At 46.0% G+C, this 21,854-nt stretch overlaps 1 protein-coding gene across 2 annotated transcripts in view; it reads left to right on the top strand.

Annotated features, from left to right (window-relative positions):
• The window catches only part of Nos1ap (nitric oxide synthase 1 adaptor protein), a 287,554-nt gene that overhangs the window by 200,988 nt on the left and 64,712 nt on the right, over nt 1-21,854 (top strand). The window contains exons 3-4 of one of the 2 annotated variants that reach the window (XM_076547944.1): nt 5,108-5,200; nt 19,326-19,399. In XM_076547944.1, the coding sequence (XP_076404059.1) occupies nt 5,108-5,200; nt 19,326-19,399 (167 nt within the window). The remainder of the gene's footprint in view (nt 1-5,107; nt 5,201-19,325; nt 19,400-21,854) is intronic. The other variant, XM_042258557.2, reaches the window with a different exon arrangement.

Raw genomic sequence — 21,854 nt, 5'->3', positions numbered from 1 at the left:
ACCCAGATGCTTCCTCCCGGGCCAGCTTGCCCAGCAGCACTCCACCTCAGAGCAGCATCGTCTGGGAAAACGGAAGACTGGTTTCTGAGATCCCCTTCCCTTCCCTTCCTCCTTCCCCTGGCTACTCTGCTAGCCTCCTCTCCTCTCCAAATCCATTCATTCTCCCTGCAGTGAGCATGAAAGCATGGCTGTCTAAGTGAGGCGTAATTGCCCTGTAAAGAAATGGCTTAATGACAAATATTTAAGCATTTTGCTTTCGTGTCCTGAGTTCCCAGAAGAAGTGAAGCTTCATTCTAATTCTGCAGGTGGACAGTGGTGGGGACATCAGGAGGCAGGGGGAGTAATGCAGAGTGGGATGAAGACCAGAGCCTTGGCAGGCAGCTTGCAGGGAGTCCTGGCAGCTGGGGTGGGACCCAGGGGCCCCGCTTCCTGCCTCTCTCTCGTCCCTTTTCATTTTGAAGCACTCCAGAGCATTCTGCCAGCTGTTAGATGAAGCACCTGTGTTGACAATGTCATTGAGTTCTGGGAGAAAGCAGGGTCTCACTTTTTTGTATAGTCATTGTGCCCACAGACCTATAGGAGCCCTGTTATGGGAGTGTGTGCAGCGTGATAGAGGCAGAAAGCGCTTTCCAATTGTAAGAAACTTCAGTTCCCTTTTGTGGTTTTGTTGTTGTTGTTGTCTTACGTGTGTGTGTGTGTGTGTGTGTGTGTGTGTGTGTGTGTGTGTGTGTGTTTATGCCACTGAGCATATAGGGAGATCAGAGAAGAACTTGAAGTGGTCTATTCTCTCCTTCCACCATGTGGGTTCTGGGAATTGAACTCAGGTTTCCAGGCTGGATGGCAAGCACTCTACCCACTGAGTCATGTCAGTGGCCCCAGATTTTGTGGGGTTTTTTGCTTGTTTTTTTTCTCTTTTGCTGTTGTTCTGTTCTGGTTTGTCCTTGAGATAGGGTCTCCTTATGTAACTCCGGCTGGCCTGGAACTCTTTATGTAGACCAGGATGACTTAGAACTCGCAGAGATTGGCCAGCCCCTCCCTCCTGGGTGCTGAAATTAGAGACATGCACCACCAAACCCAGCACATTTTGTTTTTAAGATGAAGGTATTCAAAGACATACCCAGACGTCAGAACACGAACTGTAAAAATACAGGTAAGATTCAGAAACACAGCAAAGAGCCAGCTAGGAACCTCTTTCTAGGCTTGGGTGATGAATTGATACTTGGTCCCAAAGAGTGAACCCAGCAGGGAAGTGGACCAAATCAGAAAGAGATGTAGTCAATTACAAGTCAATTCTTCTCGAAATAAGAGGCACCTGTGTTTGGCTGAGCAGGCAGTTAATCACCTAAAATTGGGCTTGCGGATGGGGAGATGCTCAATGGGTGATATGCTTGACCTTGAAAGCATAAGGGCCAGAGTTTGATCCTCAAAACCCATGGGAAAGATTCAGGCATGATGGCATGTGCTTGTAATCCCAGCACTGGGGAGATGGAGCCAGGCAGATCCCTAGGGTCACTGGCCAGCCAGTCTAGCCTAATCAGCAAGTTCCAGGATAACTGGAAGGCCTTGTCTCAAAAACAAGGCAGCTACCTCCTGCGGGATGATACCTGAGGTTGACTGCCGGTCTCTACATGCATGGGAGTATGGGCATCCACGCCCTTACATACACACCCAAATACAATAAAATTCAGTGTAGAGGAGATGACGCAGGACCTAACATAAGTGGGTACTGATATTTCTGCTGTAATTTTGTTGCTATAAAAGGGGGAAAAGGAAATATGTAAGAAAATGTGAAAAGTGACACCCTTGAAGAAACCAAAGACAGAAAAGCAGTTGAGACTGACCTGTGTGGGCCATGTTTTGCCCTTCCCTGGGTCTTTCTAGACTCTTGTGCCCCTAAATTCTGCCAGAGTTTATTGGCATGCCTCTTTAGCCTGCGTGTGGCTGCAGGAGCAGACTTAACTTTCAAGACTTTTCAGAAAGGGGTGGAGCTGGAAAGTGTGTTTATTCAAGTTCAAGTAAGCGGAGGTACACGCAGGTGTGGTCAGGAACTAGGGCTGCCTCACCTCTCCTGGTCGGCATAAGGCCAAAGTCAGCTCTATTGCAGCAGATTACCGCAGCTGGTTTCTCACCCAAGGTCATTTTAGTTCGTCTAGGCTGCAGCTGAACAGAATGCTGCAGTCCAGGGACGAACTGAGTTGGAGTCATTCCCCAGGTGCCTGCTAAGCAGATCCAATTCTAGCCATCACCAGTGTTTACACTGCAGAGCTAGAGGGCACTGTGTTATGAAGCTGAGATCCTGTCCCAAGCCAGACTCCCTTCCCCATCTTTCCATACACAACCAGCTTCTTCTCTCCTTTATTTTTCATTAGCTTTGGATTCTGGCTGAAGCAGACTTTTGCTGTCTCCTTTGTAATTGCTCCCTGGATTTGCCCTTCTTCCAGGCCCCCATGATAAGAAGCAGTTTAGCAGCTGGGTGGTGGTGGCACACGCCTTTAATTCCAGCACTCGGGAGGCAGAGCCAGGCAGATCTCTGTGAGTTCGAGGCCAGCCTGGTCTACAGAGTGAGATCCAGGATAGGCACCAAAACAACACAGAGAAACCCTGTCTCAAAAACAGAAGGAAGAGGAGGAGAAGGAGAAGGAGAAGGAGAAGGAGAAGGAGAAGGAGAAGGAGAAGGAGAAGGAGAAGGAGAAGGAGAAGGAGGAGAAGGAGAAGAAGGAGAAGAAGAAGAAGAAGAAGAAGAAGAAGAAGAAGAAGAAGAAGAAGAAGAAGAAGAAGAAGAAGAAGAAGAAGAAGAAGAAGAAGAAGAAGAAGAAAAGTTGTTTAGCAGGATAGCGTGATTGGTGCTGGGGGGATGTGACCATCAGACTGAGAGATATATAGTGTTGACACCTAGAGATTATTCAGCTGTGATCCATAGCATGTGCTGATAATAGAAAGAATGATAGATGACCTCCGTGAGTAAGGCTGTGTCCTTGTCTCTAAGAAGCAGGCAGCTAAGAGGTATGAGCATTGTAAGCAGAACAACAGGACGATTAGCAAAATCTTGGTGGAAGGGACAGACTGTGGGCAACAGGGAACTATGTGCTTGCTTGTATACTTACATTTATTATTTTTGTGTTTCCATGTGTATGGAGATCAGAGGACAACTTCATGGAATCGGGTCTTTCCTTGTACCTTTATGTGGGTTCACGTCACCAGGTCCGCTTGGCAAGTGCCTTTACACATCAAGGCCAGTCTAGTGTCAACTTGCTGTCTAGCCCAGGGTGACCCTTGGCTTCTGCTTTCCTGCCTCCACCTCCCAAGTGCTGGAATTACAGGTGTCTGTCACCATACCTCCTGCACATCAGGCAAGCACTCTTCACCTGAGCTACATCCCCAGCTTGGAATCTCTTGGGATCTGATTGTTATCTCTTGGCATGGCCAGGGAAGTCAGGCTCTGGATGCTGGCAAGGTTTTCAATGTGTTTTCTTCCTTCTGTTGGGGCGGATTGCTTTGATTCCTAGCAACATACTCACTGTCGAAGTAATTGAGTTTCGGGAGCCGAGCAAGGAGCTGGGTGCCTTTGGCTGGGACTGGATGGTGGCATAGCTCGACGTCTTGGCTCTGTGTCTGAAGTAACTGATCACTCTAGTCTGTATCATACATGTCTGATTGAGAACTTCCCAGCTAATTTTTTATGTGGTGTTACTAAAAGGGAGACCAAATGGGAGTGCTTTTATGTGTTCTTGTTGTTTTGTATTTTTGAGACAAGGTCTCATTCTGGAGCCCAGGTGAGCCTGGGGCTCCCTATGTAAACCACGCTGGCCTCAAACTCATGCCAACCCTCCCTCAGCAGCCTCCCGAGTGCTAAAATGACAGGCATAGCTCATCAAGCCTCTTGAAAATGGCTTTATTAAGTGGGAGGAATACTCAGAATGAAGTCCATTGAGGGGAATGATGAATTGGACCACCTGAAATAAGCATCAGTACAGGCATAAAAAAAAAAGGCTATGATTGGGGAAATGTAATAGAAAGACTTGGGGTGTAGGCTGAGCAAGTGTTCTGCAGCAGTGCAGATTGGTAGTTGGAACAGCCTGTCCAGGTCTCGAATGGGAGCTGGAAACATGGCGATGTGGGGCAGCACTAGCTGTATGAGTATCATTCGTCTAGCTATATGAGTATCATTGGTCTAGCTGTATGAGTATCATTCGTCTAGCTGTATGAGTATCATTTTTCTAGCTGTATGAGTATCATTGGTCTAGCTGTATTGATATCATTGGTCTAGCTGTATGAGTATCATACGTCTAGCTCCTCTCCCAACCCCCCACCATCTTCCCGCCTGGCAGACCGATTAAACTGTGGGTAAGTTTGGAGACTGACCCACAGGTAAAGGACTTCGGAGGTGGAAGTCATGGAGAATAACTTAGACTTCACAGTTTTTTTCCTTATGTAAAAAGCCCTGGTGTGCAGACTGGTTCCAGCCCTAAATCTTCACTGGGGGTGGAATGGTGTGTCAGCATTTGGTTAGACCCAAGGAGTACTTACCTGACAGCGAGCCATTAAATGCAGCATGAATTATTGAGGGAAGGTTTTGGTATAGAGAGGAGACTTTCAAAGCAGACTGTATTTGTATCTCATTGGAATGGCTTAGGTCCGTCTTAGGATGTTTTAGACTGTGGACATGGTCCTAGGTGATGGCCAAGGGGGAAATGACCACTACTCAGGTGCCTGTTCTTTTCTTATTTTTTTTTTAAGATGTATTTATTTATTACATATACAGTGTTCTGCCTGCATGTACGCCTGCAGGCCAGAAGAGGGCACCAGATCTCATTACAGATGGTTGTGAGCCACCATGTGGTTGCTGGGAATTGAACTCAGGACCTCTGAAAGAGCAGTCAGTGCTCTTAACCTCTGAGCCATCTCTCCACCTCCCCCCCAGGTGCCTGTTCTAACTGGAGATTCCCCCAGAGCCTTCCCTGGAGTTGTCCACATGCTCGTACATCCCCAGAGGTGCTTGTTAGGAACTGCCCAGCTCTGCAGCCCTTGCTGACAGGCTGGAGGCTGGCTGTGGCACTGCAGATGGTCTGGTCTAATCGGAATCCACTCCTCTGTTCTCTCTTCACAGTATGAGTTTAAAGCCAAGAACATCAAGAAGAAGAAAGTGAGCATCATGGTCTCCGTGGATGGTGTGAAAGTGATTCTGAAGAAGAAGAAAAAGGTGAGTGACTCTGGACCAGAAACTGGCAAGCTAGGCGTGGGATGGATGCTATTTCCTCCTAGAACGTTTTCCAGCAGCCTCTGCTTTGGCTAGCAGCAATGTTGCTAAAGCCACAGCTGGAGCAGAGAGTGAGGCAGAGGCCCAGTGGCCTGGTGGGACTGTTGCTCAGAGTGAGTCTTGGTAACTCATAGCCTGTGGGTCATTTCCCAGCATCCTCCTGTTCAGTGTCTTCTCCATCTGAATACCTTTACCTTTGAGGTGTGTGTGTGTGTGTGTGTGTGTGTGTGTGTGTGTGTGTGTGTGTGTGTATGTGTGTGTGGTGAGACAGGGTCTCATTATGCAGCCTAGACTGAACTTGAATTTGCATTCCTCTGACTTGCGTCTCCTGAGCACTGAGATGACAAGCATATTTGCACGCCTGGTTTAACTCAGTCTCATCATAGGAAGTGCTTCCACATTAAGTGGTACGCATGGAACATCCCCCAACTGAAATCCAAAATGCGTCAGACTTGGAAATGGTTGGGGAGTCATGTCTGATGTTGGGCCATTTCGAATTCAGATTTTCAGACTGGTCAAGTCTATACAAATATTCCCTGATTCCCACCCCAAGACCTCCCCCAGTCCTCTGAAATGTGACACTTACTAGTGTTAAATGTTTTGGGTAGGGATGGTCAACCTACCATTAGTAACAACCTTCAGAGGGGGAGCACATGAGTGGAGACAGCCACCTGGAACACTCAGCCCAAGTGTCCTGCAGCCCCATTTATGTGACGTGTGGTCTTCTTTCACGGCTTCGGCCACCGGGTCATACTTGGTGACCTCTCCCTACCCCCACATAGCTGCACACTGTCCATCGCCCTGGGGGAGACCCAGAGTGTCTTCTTCTGGGAAGTTCTTGAGCAAGAGAGTGGATGAGGCGAGTGGATGCCTATTGCATCCCTGGATGGAAATTGTAAGTAAGATGACGTTAACTTGAGTAGGATGTAGTTTCAGAGTTGGGGGAACCAGTACAACCCACATTCCGGGTTCAGGGATGCTGGTTTCTGTCATGTGTGTTAGATTGCTTTCCTGGGGCCTTCGCATGAGGGGAATTGGTGGCTCAGCACCCTCCACTGATAAAGTCATTTGTGAACATTTCCCCGGTGACAGGATGCTTTCCCGCCTGTTGTTACACAGCCCTTCATCAGTCACTCTGGCCATTTCATTGGCTGGGGGTTTCCTCACAGACTTTCGCCACCCCTTGCCAGGGGCTGAGTTATTAGTCTTTCAAGACACACAATCTGGGGAGCGGTGTCGAGGGGTGGGTGGGAAGGTCGTAGGAGACAAAGAATGGGGCAAAGAGCTCGGAAATCTGTCTTCTGGATGTGTCGTGGGTGTGGAAATCATGACCACAATGCAGCCTCGGCTGCCTGCGCAAGATCTACACACAGAAGCAACAGGACATGAAAGTCAGAGGGAGACTAGTTAGGGAGGAGGAGGGGGTCGGCAGGAGGGAGACTAGTTAGGGAGGAGGTCAGCAGAAGGAAGACTAGTTAGGGAAGAGGAGGTCAGCAGGAGGGAGACTAGTTAGGGAGGAGAAGGTCAGCAGGAGGGGAACTAGTTAGGGAGGAAGAGGAGGTCAGGAGGGAGACTAGTTAGGGAGGAAGAGGAGGTCAGGAGGGAGACTAGTTAGGGAGGAAGAGATCAGCAGGAGGGAGAGTAGTTAGGAAGAGATCAGGAGGAGGGGGACTAGTTAGGGAGGAGGAAGAGGTCATCAGGAGGGAGACTAGTTAGGGAGGAGATGATCAGCAGGAGGAAGACTAGTTAGGAAGGGTCAGCAGGAATGTGAAGGAAGCAAGAGAGGTAATAGGGCAAATATGATCACAATACATTATACATGTGTACAAAATTGTCAAAAATTTAAAAAGGAGAAAAATACATAATGAACTTACTCCTCTGACCTTAAAAACTATCCAGACTTACAGTTTAGAAGTTGTGACCCTGGATGTTAAGTCATACTGACCAACTGGACTAATGGTTTCTTAATCCACTCTGAAACAGAATTGTCTCCTGGGCCAGAGATTATCCTGACAAGCACGTATTTCCTACCAGTTGGAGGCAAACCACACAAGGCGGCAAATTGATACAGGGTTCCTGGGTGGACGCAGAGGTCGGCCAGCTTTGCCTATTTTACATTAGGAATGTTAGGCCCACTGGATGTGCGTAATGACTTTGTTGGGGGATGTAGTTCCTCGAGTCTACTTGACAGTCCTGGCCAAAGCTTCCCCGTGTGACTGTCTAACTAGCTCACCTAGGGCTAACACTCCCCAAAACTCCACATGACACCGCTGCACCTATTCCTTCTCATTAGGCCCCCGGGGACTATTATGTCCCCTTTGGGTAACTTAGTATGGCTCTGCCATTGCCCACTGTGGAGTAACTTCACGTCTTGTCCTTAAAGAATAGTCTTATTTTCCATCTCACTCGGGGCTCCCCCAGGTATCAGGTACCATGTGTGGGGCCATCTCCACTGTGTATTGGGAGACAGGCTAGATCTCACACTGATGGGGCAGCGGAATGCTGGGGTGTTACCTGGGAGAGAAGCCACCCCCTCTTTCCCTAAGTCCATGAAAGCTAAGCTAGGAAGGACAGTGTATCCCTGAGGGAGTCCTGGGGACTCGTGACTCACGCTAAAACTGCACGCTCGGTAGTCCCTAGCATTTGCCCTCCTGCCCCAGGAAGGAGGGCAGTGTAGCAGGTCAGTCCTGGATCTGATTCTTCCCATGCCAGCTTGGGAAAGAGGCGCCTCCTATCTCATTTCCTCCACCCACGCCTGGTGTCCATTCCAGGGCCCGAGCTGTGATGTGGATAATGCCTTTAATCACCGTGTGCGTATTCTCCCGCCTCTGGCAGATGGATGTGCATTAGCAGCAGCAATCAGCCTTTTTGTCATCTGCTTCCCACGTGACAGTCCTGGTAGTGGAGGGTGCTGCCACCAAGCTCAGGCACACACACACACTCTCGCTTTCTCTCTCTTGCAGAGTTGAGAAAGGGCGTGACATGCCACGATGTAAATGCTCAGTTTTCTACAAGGAAAACGGAACAGTCAGCATGTGCCAGGAGTTGAGGTCACCGTGGTTAAGACCCAGCCCTCTTGCCAGCTAACCATAGGCAGAGCAGCAGCACAGTTTACGTTCAGCCTGGCACTCCTGCCTGTTACTCAGTAACCGGCTTGTAAGACGTTGAATAGTCCTCTCCCCTGCAAGAAGCATGTTGGTTTGCACTGGGTCAGTGTGACATGGGGAAACGAGGCCTTGGCAGAGGCAAAAAGACCTGGGTTCTGGTCCTGGCTCCCCCGCCTTCCTGGCATGTGCTCTGAGCAATTCATTTTGAGCTTTTGACTACAAAGGGAAGAGATGGCTTGGTGGGGATCATTGTCAGTTTTTCAGTTCGGATCTCAGCACAAGCCATGGAGCCATGTTTTTTAATGCTTGTCTATAGATCCAGGTCACGTGTATGCACTCACACCCCTGACAATCTACTTGACTGCCAAGAAAGCAGACCTCAGAAGCTAATGGGTTAGTGGTACTGTCCTAGTCTTCCAGGGACGCTCTGAGGTCACACACCTCCCAGAACAGACAACAGGCCTCCTCTGTCTTCAAACTGTCCATAACTGATCAGTGATGGAGTTCTTCTCACCAGAAGAGACATGCCTAGTGAGCTTTATAAGGACAAGACTATCTTTGTGAGCTCAACGTTTTCCTGGATGGCCTGACATTTCTAGAATGTTTTCATTAACCATGGCTGTGGGCTAGCTGGATGAATGAACGTTATTCGTGTGTGGTAGTGTCATTAAATCCAAAAGAACAGGGAAGTCTTCATTGTTGCTTTTGGTCATCATTTCATATTCTTTTCTGTCACTGTGTCGGTTTAAGAGGCTGAGCGGGGAGTTGGGAGATCACTGAGTTTAGGCCCCAGAACCAATGTAAAGAAGCTGAGCATGGGGATGGGGGTGGCTTGAGAGATGACTCAGTGGACAGAGAACCTGTTGTGTAAGTGCAAGGACTGATGTTTGAGATCTCCAGCCCTGGATGAAATCCAGACAGGCATGTTGGCTGTCTGTAACCCCAATCCTCGGGACATGAAAATGGGGATCCTGGCTAGCTAGACAAGCTGGCATCAGTGAGCCAAAGCTTCAGTGAAAGATTCTGCCTCAGTAAATAGAGAACAGCAGAGGTCAGCTTTGGGCTTTTACATGTACACATATGCATACGATATTCACCCATCCACATGCAAAACATACATGAACACATGCCACATATGCATGCCCCGCCACAAATAAAGCTGAGCATGGTACAGTCCAGCACAGGGGAGATGGAGACAGGTGCATCTCTGGGACTTGCCAGCAGCCCTCATAGCCTCCTTGTTGAGCTCCAGGACAGGGAAAGACCCCTGTCTCAAAAACTAAAGTGGGTGCCTCCTGAAGAATGGCACACCTGGACTGGCGTGTGCAAGCATGGTGCACACAGACACACATGACACACATACACACCAATCAAAGAAGGATCAGTGCTAAGTAGTAAGATTTGTTCAGGTGGCTCAAATCTTCATGGGTATTCCGCTGGTGTGGGCAAGAGCCAGGTAGGTGTGTTATGGTCATCTCATCGCCATGTTAAAAACCGTCTTTGGGGTTTGCTAAGAAGCATCTAGGAATGCGCTTGCTCTCCCTGAACCGGTGCCAGCAGATAATGAATCTTAAGTTGAATTAGCTTCAGAAGCTCAGTTGCTAAGATAATTGGCTTTGCTTTGATGCGTTCCAATCAGAACATCATTTTCAATGTTCAAGGAGGCCCAAGTACTTATCTTTTCTGTGTATCTAATCATGGTTATTTATTATAATCCCAGAGTCACACTATGGCACCATGTGCTGGAGAGTAGAATCGTGACTAAGATTAACCTTGAACTTCGTCCAAGGTGTTTTCCCACTAAACAGCTCAGTTTCATGTTTTCAGATTTCTCCTGTAAACTCGCTGACTTTGTTGGAATCCCCTAAGGTGACAGATTAGAATGACTTCAACAGGCTAATGAACAAACACTTACCATGGATCCTCCATGTTCTGGGAGTTATAGGCTGGATATATAGACAAGTTAGGTGTGTGTAGGGGGAAGAGTTTTTTTTGGGGGGGGGGGCTTTGTTTTGTTTTTTCTCCATCTATTTCCACCTTCCAAAGCAGATGAAATAACATGTCAGAGAAGACATGTTCCCTTCCCTCTAGAGACTCACATATAGGTGTGGCAGGGGTGGGGCGGGGGAGTTGCATGTACATTGTTTTGTAGGTATGTGTACATGTGCATGGAGGGCAAAGGTCAACGTTGGATGTCTTCTATCATTCTCCACTTTATTTTTGAGGTATGGTTTCTCACTGATTCTAGAACTCACAGGTTCTGCTAGGCTGATTCCCTGCCTCTGCCCTCCCAGTACTAATATTATTGGCAGGGGCTTTCAGTGCCTTTTATATGGGTGCTGGGCATCCCAATTCAGGTCCTTAATGCTTATGCAGCAGGCACTGTCCTAACTGAGCCCATCTCCACAGCTTTAACATAGCTATTCCATTTTTTAAAAAATTATTACATTTGTGTGTGTATGTGTGTATTATCTGTCTGTCGTCTGTCTGTCTATCATCTGTCTAGGAACCCAAATTCAATTCCTTATGCTTTCCACAGAACATTTGACTTTAGCCATCATCTCAGCCCCAAATTAGCTGTTTCTTAAAATCATTTTATTACATTTGTGTGTGTGTGTGTGTGTGTGTGTGTGTGTGTGTGTGTGTGTGTGTGTGTGTGGTTTGTCAGGCTAGGTAGCAAATGTCTTTACCACTGAACTATCTTGCCAGCCCCAAATTAACTACTTCTAATGACACTGTGTTTATGTATAAGGTCTGTTACAGCCCTTGGAAAATTGCATTAAAGATGTTTTGCTGTATTTCAATGGTGCTGGACGGTGAACCCAGGGACTCGTCCGTGTTAAGCATGTACTGTACCATTGAGCTGTACTCCCATTCCCACATTAGAGTAATTTGTCTCTTTCCCCACCTGTGTGTAAGCTCCCGTGGGAAGGAAACATGTCTTTTCTAACATGTTATTTCATCTGCTTTGGAAGGTGGAAAGAGAGAACTTGAAGTGATAGCAGTAATTACACACTAAGATGATAATGGGACCAAGCTGCTAATAATAGCACACACTGACACCGAGCACCTATGCTTTTCTAGTGGTGTTTGATGTACTCATACTTCCTAAATCCTCACATAACCCATGATGTGAAAACCTTTCTGATGCTCTGCCCCACCCCGCACTCCTTGTTTGTTATTGGTCCAGACCTGAGGATTGAACTCAGGACCTTACACACGCCAGGCAAGCATTCTACCGCTAAACTACATCCCCACCAGAATGCAGTCTTTAACATCTATTACAAGGCCATCACCTCACTAGGAAATTATCTTACTGTCCAAGTGATAATGTTACTATGGAAACAGAGCTCTTCCTGGTCCAACTGGGTAAGAAAAGGAGGCGCTCAGAATTACAGAACCAGAATTTTGAAGGACTTCAAAAATGATCTGGTTGGTTGCCACCCCTGCCCCAAATTGATTAGCTGTGGCAACAGAGGATGAGAGCGGGGTCACCAGGTAGGTAGTGGCAGGGAGAGAGTGTGATCCACAGCCCAGACCTAGTACAGTTGTCTTCCCATGGGATTGTGTGGGACTTTATTTCCTGCTAGTTTTAAAAATGATCATTTTAGAAATCACATGCATCGTGTGGGGTTCATTAGCACTTGGGTTTTGAAATGCACTATCCTATAGCAGCCATCGATTACCCTGTGTGGGGGAGACAGCTTTATTTGCCGGCTAGTAACTGTTCACCTAAAAGCATGGAGAATTATGTCAAGTGGAGTTTATAGAGCCTGTAGATTATATAGCCTTGCTAGGCCTCTTGTTTTTACTTAAAATAAGCCGCCACTGCAGTCTGGTGAGTGAGTAACACCAAACTCCAGACTAGAATGGGCTTGCCCATGCTCTCCAATAGGGTTAGCAAATAAATTTCAATGTATATTCCTTCTGTAGGTCTGGGTTCTTGGGAGAGGGCTCCCAAGATGCCATATACATTTCTAACTTTCACAAGGATGGAGGGCCACTGCGCTAACTACGCTTCACTCTATTTTCTCTCACTCCACATTTCTAACCAGACCTGCCTCTGAACCGGATCTCACTAAGTATTTCCTGGTGCAAGCTTTCAGGGTGACAAAAAAGAGCCATGATTTTCCACGGAGGATTTGACCTGAATTCAGTATATATAGGGACGAAGGCTCTGTATCCTGGATGTACTTACCCCATCATCAGCCTCAGAGAAGCACACCCAGGCACTTCACCCCCACTCTCTGTCGGGAGCAGAGACCTCGATTTTTATTCCATCCCCTTAACACAGAGAATAGGGTTCAGAAGCAGTAGATAGGGTGGGCTTCTTACAACAGTATGAAGGGGCCTTGGTGGGAAATCCTTTGCCCCCAGAGCATCTTGCTCATCTTTAAAGCAGGAAGCCAGTTTTAATATGGAAATGGAAACGTTATGCAGAAATTCCCTACTTAAATGGCTCAATGGGGGCTGGAGAGGTGGCACAGTCAGTAGAGGATTTGCCGAGCATGCATGAAGTTGTCATCCCCAGACCTATATAATTTTAATATTCTGGAGACAGAGGATGGAGGACTTCAAGTTTAAGGTCATCCTTAGCTCTGTATAAGTTCAAGGATAGCCCTGGCTACAGGAGATACCTTCTGAAAACAAAACAACAAAAACCAGTGTGGGGGGAATTGGAGAGATGGCTCAGCAGTTAAGAACACATGTTGCTCCTGCAGAGGACCCAGTTCCATTCCCAGCATCTACATGGCAGCTCACAACCATCTGTATCTCCAGTTCCTGGAAATCTGATGCCCCCTTCTGGCTTCCATAGTCATGCACATGGTACACATACATACATACACATATACATACATGTAGGCAAAACACTCATACATACAAAATAAATAAATCAATTTTAATTTTTAAAAAAAGGCACAATGGGCTTTCCCCCCATAACAACCAGGAAACACTTGAGAATAAAAATTGAAAAAGGTAAAGGTCAGTTCCCTCTCTTTGTCCTTCCTGACCTGCCCCGTTAGTCTGAAAAGATACAAGTGCCAGACCAAGGCCTAGAGGGTAAAACAGGTTGGCAGCCTGGGAAGGCTGATGACCACCAGACTGTGGGGCCGGCTGCTTAGTTAGGCCGGGCATCCTTAGCACTGGCAGGCCGTCCCTCAGAGACTTCCTCCGTTCCTGGGAGGACTACTTTCCCTCCTCAGTACTGCGTTGGGAGCAGCCCAGCCATGCATGATCCTGCTTGATTGTAACGATGTGCTGCGGGCTGCAGCAGCCAGCCACCAGACTGGTGACACTGTCTCTGGATCTTCTTACAGTATGCTCTTATGCCTACACCTTCCAGTACATCAGGCAGAGCCTTCCTTGGACTGAAACAACTCTTAAAACTACTGTGGAAGTCGGATAATAGTGGTACTCTTGTTTGATCCTACCACTAAGAAGGCAGGCAGATTACAATGAGTTTAAAGGCCAGCCTTGGCTACATTAGTAAGACCCTGTCTCAAAAAAATTAAATAAATAAAATATAAGCATAAAAATACTTTGTAATAAGGAACTTTTTTTAAAAAAAAGTGGGGTAACATGTTTAAAGAGATGTTGCTAATAAACTTGTACTTAGAGCACCCATAGAAGGAAGGCTCAGCAGTGTCCTGGAGGTAAGCAGGGGACAGGGAATCAGAGGTAGGATCCGTAAACCTTGAACTGCAGAATGGGGTGTGGCTAGAGGCTAGGTATTGGTGTGCTCCATCAGGTACCTGCTCCATACTCATAGATGGCCTCCAATCCGTTACATTTGCAGAGCTGGTGGGAGGTGAGTGTTATCTCCCTGGGGACCTTGCTAATCGGCCTTGACCACTACCCTTTCTGCAATCAATGCTCGCACTCCCAGAGCGGCCCTGTGAGTGAGACATGTCTGGGGTGGAAGGAGGCTGAAGATAGCCCTGCCGCTCCTCCCATGCTGTGAAGGACACCCTGTCCCCAGAGGGCACCCAGAAGGGTGCCGCTGTAGGGTTGGAGGCCTGGGCCCCTCCTCTATCCTTCCACTCCAATCGAGACGGGAATGTCTTCATTTCCTGCCTGTCTCGGAGACGACAGCTGAGCCAGGATGGAGAGTAGCAAACTAAAAATGGCCTCACAGCTACCAAGAATTGGAGTCCTATTTTCAAGCATTTATGTAAGAAGGAAGAGAGGGAAGCAGAGAGGGAAGGAGGGGGAGGCTGGCTTTGGGCACAGCTTGCAGTTATGTGGGCTTGCTGAAGATGGCTGGGCCAGTTTGGCTATAACTGTTCAGGGCTATACCTCCTGGCCTAAGCTTGAAGCTAACCTTAATTTATAATCTCGTAAAGCTCGGTTATTAGTCTCTCTTCCTATTTTTATTCTCTCATTATTATTATTATTTTGCTATTTTTTCCATGGAAAAAGTATTTCCATTTGGAAAAGGGAGAAGGGAGTGGCTTGTTTGTGTTGTTGTCTATATGGCTTTAAAATACTTGCAAAATAGAGGAGATGGGAAATCATTTCCGACTAAGAAGAATCTGAGTTCTTCAGTTGAGCTGGGCGTTTAGATAGCTCAGTGGTAGGGTGCTGTAGGAGTCTCTGGCATCAATCCCCTGTGCTGCAAAAGCAAAACCCCACCATGTTCTTCAGTTAAGACGCTACTGAGAGGTGGAGCTTCCCCGGGGTCGAGTCCTTCCCAGCACTGCATGGTTTCTAAATCGTCCTCAGCATTGTTCTAAGAACCAGGAAGACTTGGTTCTTGTCCTGACGCAGCTGCTAACCAACCAGGGGCCACACCTTACCGTGGTGAGCTATATGGAAGAGGTGGGTAGGAAGAGCACCAGGTAGATAACGATGAGGAGGGCTGCAGACCCTTCCATTCTGATATTTTTTGGAATGTTACTGGCACATGGAACATACTGGGTTTAAAGAAAAAGCAAAAACCAAAAATCCTGTGTTCGCCGTAGTTCTTGAATAACCACCCCTTTGATGAGGCTATACACTCCCCCAACCCTTTGAGTTACCTTGGTCATTTCTTGCCCTCTTCATAGATTTGTTGGGTTCATCCACGGCTTATTGCAAGGTTTTTAATGAAGAGGAGAGGATTCTAATGGGATTTTTCAGAAAAGGAAAATAATTAGGTGGACATATTGTTGAGGGTTTTCCTTCCTTCTAAGGATATGCTCTGTGGATTCAGGGATAGCTCCTAAAATTAATTTCTGACTTCAGTAGACCCTGCCAGTGTTGGTTGATTCCTGTGAAATTCATACAAGATGCCTGGAGCCTGGCCTTGCCATCCTCTGTCCAGGAACACCAAAAAAGGGAAATAGTTGCTTGGCATTGTTTTGCCTCTCTATTACTTCCATTTAATGAAGAAATTAAGTTGCATTCTTCAGAGTTGCAAAGATGAGCCCTTCCAGCATTAACTTTGACATTCGAAGAGCATTGCTGGACAGGAAAGAAGCATAATCTAGGGCCTGATTCTGTCTCAGCATCACAGCCACTTTGAGTAGAAATATGTACAGTGGGTCACAGAAACCATCTGCCATGGCTCGGACCCTGGAGACCAGGAATTAAATGATTGTGGGCTGAGGTTTCATTAAGCCTCATCTATCCCTGACTGGAAGCTGAAGAAGCTGGCAACCCAGATATGCCATGGGAACACATGTAAGCCTGCTTTCTAGCCAAAGGAGAAGGAAAAGGTCAGCTTGGCAAGGTAGAACCCTGTCGAGCATAACTACATTCCCAGGCAGATATTAGAAAATAAAACTGTTCTCTAAACCCCCACCACTGAGGCCAACCTGCCTAGGTAGACTCCTGACTTCCCCCACTGCTGGACTAGAATCAAACACCCTACCCCATCCGAGAAGACCAAAAGCCCTCCATCCTTCTAGCTGGTAATCCGTGTCTCCCCCCTGCACCTCACCTTGTTCCCTATGTGATGTCAGTGGAGGCCTGTGGGGGCCTGGACTCCCACCATCGTCCAGCAGAAATGAGGGTGCACGCAGCAGTGGGTGGAGGACACTTGGAAAGCAGCCACAAAGCATTCTTGCCCCTGTGAGCCAGGTGAGGACCTGGAACTGTACCCACAGCAGCAACAATAGGAAGAACCAATGGGGGAAGCCATCACTGGCAAGGGGGTGTCTCTCTTCCCCTTCTTGGGGCATTGTTACAGGATGATATTAAAGCAAAGTTTAAACACATCTCAAATCTTATAATAGTTTAAAGGTCCTGGGTTCCAACTGAAAGTAATTTGCCATAGGAGGAATAAGAAAAATCTCACTTAAAAAAAAAAACTTTATTATAAAAGGCTTGCAGCTAAAAAAAATCAATGGAATTAACCAGACCTGAAGGCTGTACATCTCAGTGGACTTCTATATAGCTAGAATAGCCATTCTGAAGACGGGAAGGTGAGACCAAACTCTCACTCGGAGAGGAAGACAAAAAGGTAGTAAGTGTCTCCCCGAGGATGCCAGACCTGTTAACGTTACCTGACAAGGACTTGAAGGAGGTAGTCATAAAAATGCTTTTAGAGCAGTCACAAATACGCTTATTTTTATTTTCATTTTGAGATCGCCTTAGTATGTCACCTAGGCTGGCCATTGACTCCTGGAGTCAATGATCCTCCTGCCTCAGCCTCTTTAAGTGTTACTATGTCTGACTCTTATCTGAACAAACAAAAAAAGTAGAAAGTAGAAACATAAGGAATGAGTATGAACCAGATAGAGATCTTAGAACCAAAACATTTGACAGTGGAAATGAGCTCACCAGAAGGGCTCAGAAGCGAATAGTCGTTGCTTTATAAATATTGCTGACTGAGTTGTAAGTACAGGCAGAATAGATTGTGACTACAGATGTGGCTTAATTTAATGTTCATGGTGTAAAAAAAAAAAAAAAATTCACCACCCCCAAATCAAATCACACTTTAAATATATTATATGTTGCTATTTAAATAGTGCATATGGTAAACATTTATATGTTGAAAATAGGCATCTAAGTATTTGGACTTTAAACCTTGAACATATGTCATCTGGAGAATAGCTCCAATGGGTGCCAGTGGGGTTAGGAGGCAACTAATGAATGTGGTGAACCCAGTGTGTTCTGGGTAATGTCCTTGCCAAAACACAGAGAGGAATGTGCTTTTCTTCCATGCTGATCAGACCACAGGTGACTCAGGGTCAGGGTGCTTCAAAGAATCAGGGTTTGAGGAACAGGTGTCATATATATAAAAAGTTTCAACTATGGTAGCAAAATGTTTGGAAGATGTGTCCATTTAGGGCTGTTTGTAAACTCTTGAACTATTTAGTAAAGAAGTTCTGAACCTGCTATGTTTACGTTTCTGAAGGGGATCTTAGAAAATGAATTAGTCTCTCCATTCTGGTGCTATTCTAAATAGGCTGTTTAGAATGTGGGAGGGTAGTGAATAGCCATTATGAAAAAGAATCTTTAAATAATAGTGACAATTTAGATATAACTGAAATCTTGTTGTCTGTAAAATTGTTTAAATTGATTAATATTGCGCACTTGTAAGCCAGTCTAAGCCAGTCTGAATCTGCCTCCAGTGTTGAATTGATGTTACATCAAGGATTAGGAGGGTGAACGTCAACAACTGTAACCCCTTGTACAAGATCCAGCCAGCCAAATTCCCAACAGGGATGGATGGGGTAAGGACTCGTGAAGTTCCAACCTTAGCTGAGGAGCTATTGGCAGTTGATGGCTTCTGGGAAAAGGAGAGTCAGTTTCCTACTCCCATCTATGGTCCTATAGCTACACACATATAGGCAGCACTAAATGGACAGTGGTGTAAATAAAAGAGCACGTGACATTGGGAGGGAAAACCGGTAGATAGGGAAGGAAGTGAAAAGGAGGAAGGGGGGAGACTTGATCAAAACACATTGCATGCATGCATGAAATTCTCAAACAAAATATTTAAAGGAAAAAGTATGTGGGGTGTGTGTGTGTGTGTGTGTGTGTGTGTGTGTGTGTGTGTGTGTGTGTTTCTCTGGGTAAGGCTGCTTGCTTCTTCTGATGTTACCCTCTGGGCCTGAACATGGTCTTCTGTAATCTCTTGGAGAGCTTCCAAACCTCCATGTTTTGAGAGTGGCCAGCCATCCTGTGCCTTCTGTTTAAAACTCCACCTCCCTAAAAGACCTCATTCATTAACGCACTGTTTCCCCGCTCTCTTGAGTCTGTGTTTTCACAGATGAATGCAGTCTCCCCCAGGTTCCCTTGACAACACTGTGTGTCTGTGACAAAGACCAGGAAAGGTGGTGCAGGAGTCTCTGTCCCTGCTATGGGGAGTCGGGCCCAAGGGAAGGTGCTTGGTTGCTGACTCTGGGTGCTTTTCCTACTCATATTGGGGTGCTGCTCACTTCTTCAGGCACTTCAGTCTGAGTTTTCTCAACCCCATTCTCCTCATCATCCGTAGCTGCTTCCTTGGCCACAGTAAGCTGATCACGGCCAGAATGAATATCCTTTTATGAGTAAGTGCAAATGCACTAGTCAACTTACCTGACATACAGGTTCAGTCCCCAGCCCCTCCCAGAGGAGCCTGGGACCACATTTCCTGTGGGTCGGAAAGCATCCTCCTCCTATTTTGAAGGTTTATCTTTCCCTTCTTCTCTATTGTATTCCTCCTCTTCCACCCCTCTGGATTGATTGATATATATAGTCTCCTTCCCCTCCCCTTACTTTCTCTAAGGAAATTTACAGTCTGCTTGTGCTCCCATGAGGCCTTCTTGGCTCCTTCCCATCCTCTGTGCCTGGAGAGACACTTTCCTAAAGTGCTTGGAGGAAACTGATCAGACCAGACACATGACATTTGCCACTTGTCCTTTTGAAGCAATCAACTCTGAGCCTCTGAGGGAAAAGACCAGGAGCAAAATGCATGTGTTTGCCTATGGAGCAGTAGCACAACGTGTGCCCTGGTTCTGTCCTGAGGACAAGCCTAACTTATTCATTTACAGCTTCTTTTATTGCAGAAAAAGGAATGGACGTGGGATGAGAGCAAGATGCTGGTGATGCAGGACCCTATCTACAGGTAAGAGCCCAGCCCCGCTCGCAGGAGGATGCTGAGCCCTAGGGACCCTTGCTGTCTCCTGGAGCCATCTCTTATGCTGGTGGGTGCAGACCAATTTAAATAAAGTACTAATGCCTTTCCCCTCCGAGACCTGATACTTCTGTAGATGTAAATGTCTTTGAGATTAAGTTTTTCTGGTGATGAATTGCCTTGAGGGAGGCTTGAAGGATTTCTCCTGGCTATTTAATTCAAATGGCCACATTGTAATTGGAGACCTTTTCAATTTGTGCTGATTTTTGTGCTACTCGGAATTCCGTAATTGCATAGATATTGATCATGGGAAGTGGGATAACTGAGTTAGCTCATCCCCCACACTTCCAACTTCCCAGTTGCTGTCTCTTCCACTTTTCTTCCTCCTTAGAATTTGAACATAGAGAAGAGGTTTTGATCATGTGAAAAAGCAAAATGTCCCAAGGAAACCTCCAGTACAATGTGTGGCCTGAATGCTTATGATCCTCCAAAATTCATCTGTGGATATGATATCTTAACCCTCAAAGTGATAACATTAGGACGGGTGGTAATTAGGTCATGAGGATAGATGTCTGGGATTAGTACTCTGGTAAGAGAGGTCCCAGAGAGCTATTAGCTTGCTCCTGTCACCAAACAAGGACAGGTCTCTTAGGTACCATCTCTGATCCAAAAAATAGACCTTCATCAAATACTGAGTTTGCCAGTCCCTTGATCTTGGACTACACAACCTCTGGAACTGTGAAAAGTAAAATGTTGATGTCACAAGCCGTCTGGTTTATGGTGCGTTATTGTAGCAAATTGAAATGACACACACTCAGAAGTTGCTTTCACAATTAGATTGGTATGACCCCCATAGAAGTCCAATGGCTGCCGCCGCCCCATATGTTTTCTCTAGGGAAGAGAAAACCAGTAGCAATAACACACAAAACCCAGGGCTGTCCCCAGAACCATGGCATGTTCTTAACATGTGGGCATCATTCTTCTGTCCTGGATTCTGCAGATCCATCTCATCCCTTCTCGCCATTTTCTCCACTGGGAGAAGAGTCATCTTTAGGAGAGTTTGGAGAGCTAGCGTTGATTTTTGCCTTTGCCAACCCTCAAATTATTGCCATGCATTTGGTGATGAAGTGGATAAGGGTTCTTTAAATAGTTGTTTTATTCTGTTGTTGCAACGTTATTTGTTTGCTTGTTAACTAGTTCATCACCCTGCTATTAGACTGGAAGGCTCTTTACGGGAGAAAATATTCCCTGTCCACCTTTGTATTTGTTATGTCAAGCCTGTGCCTGGCCCATATGAGGCACTTGCTAAATGTGCAATAGGTAGTCAGATGAATGCATTAAATTACTATATGAAAATTAGCATAAATTATGGTGATTCATAAGAGGGAACAATTACTTTCTACTTGATTGATGAGAAGATGCTTTAAGAAATAGATTGCACTGGGCTTAGAGACTATAAATAGACAAACCACTACTCTGTGCATTTTGTAAGAGAAAAAAAATGTTATGTGAATATGTGGTGTCTGTGTGTGCATGCCCCATGAGTGTGGGTGCCTGTAGAGGCCAGGAGAGGGCACCACATCACCTGAAGCTAGAGTAACACTGTGATACAGATTCTGCAAACTTGGGTCTTCTGGCCTCTAGAAGAACAGCAAGGACTTTCAACACTGAGTCATCTTTTCAACCCCCAGGAAGAGGGTTTTTGTTTGTTTTTTGTTTTTGTTTTTATACCATATACATAAAGCAAAGTGACCTTTTGCAGATGCTGTTCATGATTTTTTTTTTTTTGAGACAGTGTCTCTGTGTAGCCCTGACTGTCCTGAAACTTACTATATAGACCAGGCTGGCCTAGAACTCACAGAGATTCACCTGCCTCTGCCTCCCAAGTACTCAGATTAAAGGCATGCACAACCATGCCTGACTTGCTTATGAATTTTAATTTTGCCTATTCTTGGTTGGAAGGACTTTCCCATTTCATATACTTAAAATAAGCTCTTTACTTTTAAACAGTTTTATTGAGGTAGAATGACATAAAAATGAGAATATCTTTAAAACAAATGACTTGGCAGATTTTGATACATAGATACATTTGTGAGACATCATCTTAGCCAAGATAGTAGACATTGTTATCACTCACCAAAGTAACCTGGTGTCCTTCTCTAGTCCTTCCTCACCTCACTCCATCTTCTGCTGACCCCCACACTCCACTATTGAATTTTGAGGGACTTCTGGATAGAAGTCTTTTTCATGTTTTTGATAAATGGATCTCTGTGTTGGAGGCCAGCCTGGTCTACAGAGTGGGTTCCGGGACAGCCAGGGTTACATAGAGAAACCCTGTCTCAAAAATACTTTTTTTAAAAAAAAATTGTGTTTTTTTTTTAACTTTTTAATTAATTAATTTATTTGACAGGGTCTCATTATGTAGGTCAGGCTGGTCTCAAACTTG

This window comes from Peromyscus maniculatus, chromosome 11 (genome assembly GCF_049852395.1).
Source record: "Peromyscus maniculatus bairdii isolate BWxNUB_F1_BW_parent chromosome 11, HU_Pman_BW_mat_3.1, whole genome shotgun sequence".
Taxonomy (NCBI): domain Eukaryota; kingdom Metazoa; phylum Chordata; class Mammalia; order Rodentia; family Cricetidae; genus Peromyscus; species Peromyscus maniculatus.
This window is presented reverse-complemented; position numbering and strand designations above follow the sequence as displayed.